This window comes from Gadus chalcogrammus, chromosome 18 (genome assembly GCF_026213295.1).
Source record: "Gadus chalcogrammus isolate NIFS_2021 chromosome 18, NIFS_Gcha_1.0, whole genome shotgun sequence".
Classification (NCBI taxonomy): domain Eukaryota; kingdom Metazoa; phylum Chordata; class Actinopteri; order Gadiformes; family Gadidae; genus Gadus; species Gadus chalcogrammus.
The window spans coordinates 13111311-13115045 of NC_079429.1; the positions used below are offsets into that span (position 1 = coordinate 13111311).

At 49.3% G+C, this 3735-nt stretch overlaps 1 protein-coding gene across 1 annotated transcript; it reads right to left on the reverse strand.

Moving 5' to 3' along the window:
- Positions 1 to 530: 530 nt before the first annotated feature.
- On the reverse strand, positions 531 to 1864 carry kcnj12a (potassium inwardly rectifying channel subfamily J member 12a). The gene has a single exon (XM_056577197.1). The coding sequence runs from the start codon at positions 1847 to 1849 to the stop codon at positions 611 to 613; it is 1239 nt and encodes a 412-aa protein (XP_056433172.1). The 5' UTR covers positions 1850 to 1864; the 3' UTR covers positions 531 to 610.
- Between the last annotated feature and the right edge of the window lie 1871 nt (positions 1865 to 3735).

Genomic DNA, 3735 nt, shown 5'->3' on the forward strand with positions numbered 1-3735 from the left:
AAAAAAGTGCATTTGCTGTCACTCTTATTACAACAGTAGGTTTTGGAATCATAATTCACACATTTTCAATGTACCATCGAAACCGTGGCTTCAGTGATTTCCATCAATGTGCTTTGAGGATGCATCATGTCTATCAACACTATCAATTGTGCGGCCACGCCCTAAAAGCATGTTCAATTGCTAAGAAGTTTGTTGTTTCTTGAAAAACAAAAAAGATCCACACAAAACATAACTTACCTAAGTAATGTATTTACAACTAATATTTGATTATACATTTATTTTTCCTAATAGTTTTTTGATCATTCGACACTCTAAACTCAAAAATAATTGTATGAAAAAATGATTCAAGTTTCCATGAAGGAATAAGGTCTTTCTCCGGCCTTTTCCTTTGATTGTTGACATTCTCTACAACAGTTCCCTCCGCTGAGCACTCTTGGTCCCCCATTCCCTCCAAGTAGGTCCCTTCCCTTGCCCTCTTGTCCTACTTCTAATCAACTCTCTTCACAGTTGTCAGCTTTTCCTATGGCACTTTTGCATTGTTCTGCGTATTTCCCTTTTCACAGAGAAAGGTATCAAAAAGTCGACCTCCCCCTGGTCAAAGGTACATGGGTCATATTTCCGACTCTCTGCGGTACGACCTTTGATCCAACCCCCTGCTGGCCTGCAGCCGCTCAAACTCATGCCTACTGCTCCGGTCTGGACTGAGGTTAGCGAGTACCCGTCCTCCTCCCACTATGTCCTCCTCTTCCTCCTCCTCCCGGTTGAGGAAGGCCAGCTCGTTCTCGTAGCAGAAGTTGGAATTGGAGCTGGGCACCAGGAACTTGTTCTCCACGATGTCCTTGGCACTGCATCGGGGGGTGGACGGAACCTCGTAGGTCTTGTGGAAGTGAGAGTAATCCACCTTGTAGACGTTCTTCTCCTCGAACAGGACCGGCTCGAACCGGTGGCCCCAGAGCACCTCGGAGGCCAGGTAGGAGCTGCGCGCCTGCGTCGTCATGGCGGTCGCCTCCACCATCCCCTCCAGGATCACCACGATCTCAAAGTCGGCCGTCTCGAGGTCCTGCTTGCCGATCCCAAACAGCGGACTCTCCTCGTCAATCTGGTGGAGAATGGTGATTGGCGAAACCAGGAAAATCCGATCCAGTCCCTTGTCAAAGCCCACGTTGATGTCGATCTGATCCAGGGGGATGTATTCCCCCTCGTCGGTGATCCGAGGTTTGATGAGCTGCGCCCTGACGTGTGCCTCTACTATGTGGCTCTTGCGCAGGTTCCCCACCCGCCACATCAGACTCAGCTTGCCGTCCCGCATGGCGATGACGGCATTGTGGCTGAACAGCAGGGTCTGCGCTCGCTTCTTGGGCCTCGCCATCTTGGCCATGATGGCGCCGATCATGAAGCAGTCGATGATGCAGCCCACGATGGACTGGAAGACCACCATAAAGACCGCCGCGGGGCACTCCTCCGTCACGCAGCGGTACCCGTAGCCGATGGTGGACTGGGTCTCGATGGAGAACAGAAAGGCGGCCACGAAGCCGTTGACCTGCAGCACGCAGGGGGTGAAGTTGTCGTCCCCGGCGGGGTTATCCAGGTCCCCGTGCAGCAGTGCTATGACCCAGAAGGCCAAGCCGAAGGCCAGCCAGGAGAGCACAAACACCAGGGTGAAGACCACCAGCATCCACCGCCAGCGGATGTCCACGCACGTGGTGAAGATGTCCGCCATGTACCTCTGGGACTTGTCCTCCATGTTGGCAAACTGCACATTGCACTGGCCGTTCTTCTTGACGAAGCGGTTGCGGCACTTGCGGCGCGTGTGGATCTTGCCGTTGCCAAAGCCGTTCATGCCGTGCATGGTGGCGAGGCGGAGGCCGTCCTCCTCGGATGACACGATGCTGTAGCGGCTGGTTCTCCCTGCACTCATGCTCCAGTCCCAGCAGCAGCGGCAGCAGCACCAGCACGAGGGCCGGGCCCAGAGTCCCAGCGTGTGCGATTCAAGGGCCCCTCACAGCTTGGGCGGCCAGCCTCGCTTGCATCTCAGCCTTCCGCCGCCAGGGAGCCGGTGAGCCCGAGTGGGGAGCTTCGGTCCAACCAGGGCCTGCGGGCGGAGAGAAGGGGGGAACAAGAGGACAAGGGGCAATGAGTGTCTTGGACTGACAATGTGCTCGCATCACCCCATACCTGAGTATCAGATCTCCCCCCGACTTGAACCGTGAAGACTCTTGGTCACACAGAATATAGCAGGTTACATAAGTGTGTGGCTGTGTGTGTGTGTGTGTGTCTCTTTCACTCACACGTATACACACACACACACACACACACACACACACAGACCATTGTGCCTGCCATGAAACGATTGAGAATACTGTATTTGAGTATTAGGTTGCCTTTTGGACAACCTGCGTGAGCAGGAGCCAAATGATTAACTTGGTGGTCCTCTCGTACTGTTATCTAATACTCCCACTCAAAATGAAAGGGGCATTTGTGTCATTTTGGCTATCCTGTTAATCTTTATAATTATCCGATTAGTCTGTCTTCCAAGTTTAAATAATTGTCATGCAGGGTTCAGACGCTCTGTCAATTGTCACATTTTATCAATCTAACATTTTGGTTTATAAAATCACATTATTGTGTTAAACACAAGGCACATTTGAAATAATATCAATGTGTTTGCCTGACGATTATTAAGTCCTCCTCATCCAAACAGACAAACAGACAAGCAGGTGTCTGTTGTTTCCCCACTCAAATTATAGTTCTCTGCAAACCTAATCTGCCCAGAAAGGTCTGGAGAGTTTCTGCAGTCACAGTTGATTACCACTCCAGACTGTAATTGCTTGAATAAATGATGTATTCTAATTGTGGCTGGTAGTACTAATACCATAGTCCACCATCTTGTTTCTTCCATGCTGCTAACAGTAACCATTATTAAGTCAGCAGTTTTAATTTTAGCTTTGATAGTATGCGCTGATTTGAAAACTCTCTCTGAATCACGACAATATTTGAGGAGAGATCGCTGTCATCGTTAAACTTATGTCCAATCAATCAACAAATAGCCAATGGACAGCTGTCGGCAGCTGATGGAATGCTGGCAGGTCTATTTTCATTCCTGCAGAACCAGAACAACTCTGACTCATCACAATCCTATATCGTGTTTACACAGCCTGATCATTTTCTATTCCACATTTCTTGTATTGTTTGCATTCCGTCTCTTTCAAAAGAATGATAAAAAAAACATTCTTTCAAACTTTGAGTGACCTACTTCTTCAATTCTCTGATCAAATCGGTTTAGTCTACTGTCATATCAAATTGGCTTTCTCCAAAGGCGGTAAAAAGCTTGAAGGCCTCTGCATGCAATATTGTTTACGAAAGACTTAACCTCACCTTATCACTATGCATCAATGCTAAAAAACAGGCTTGTTTAGCGTTCACTTTCTAACACACTTTCATGTCCTTGCTTCCCCTAGTCGGTTATACGGCTTGGAGCATCAGCTGATTCCACATCCTTGATGCAGCATCCTCCTCCTCCTCCTCCTCCAGGAGCATCGTGTACCATACAAACGGGGCCCTGTTGAGGGCCCTCGTCTTTGTTGACCACGGCTGTGTCACTGACAGTGCCGATTTCATGGAGCCACTTATGTCACATGACGTTTCCTGCCATTTCTCTCCCTCCCCCCCAACGTCAATTTATAAAAGGAGGTTGGCAACCGTGACTCAACTGCCAGCAGCCAGTCAGACCTCCAA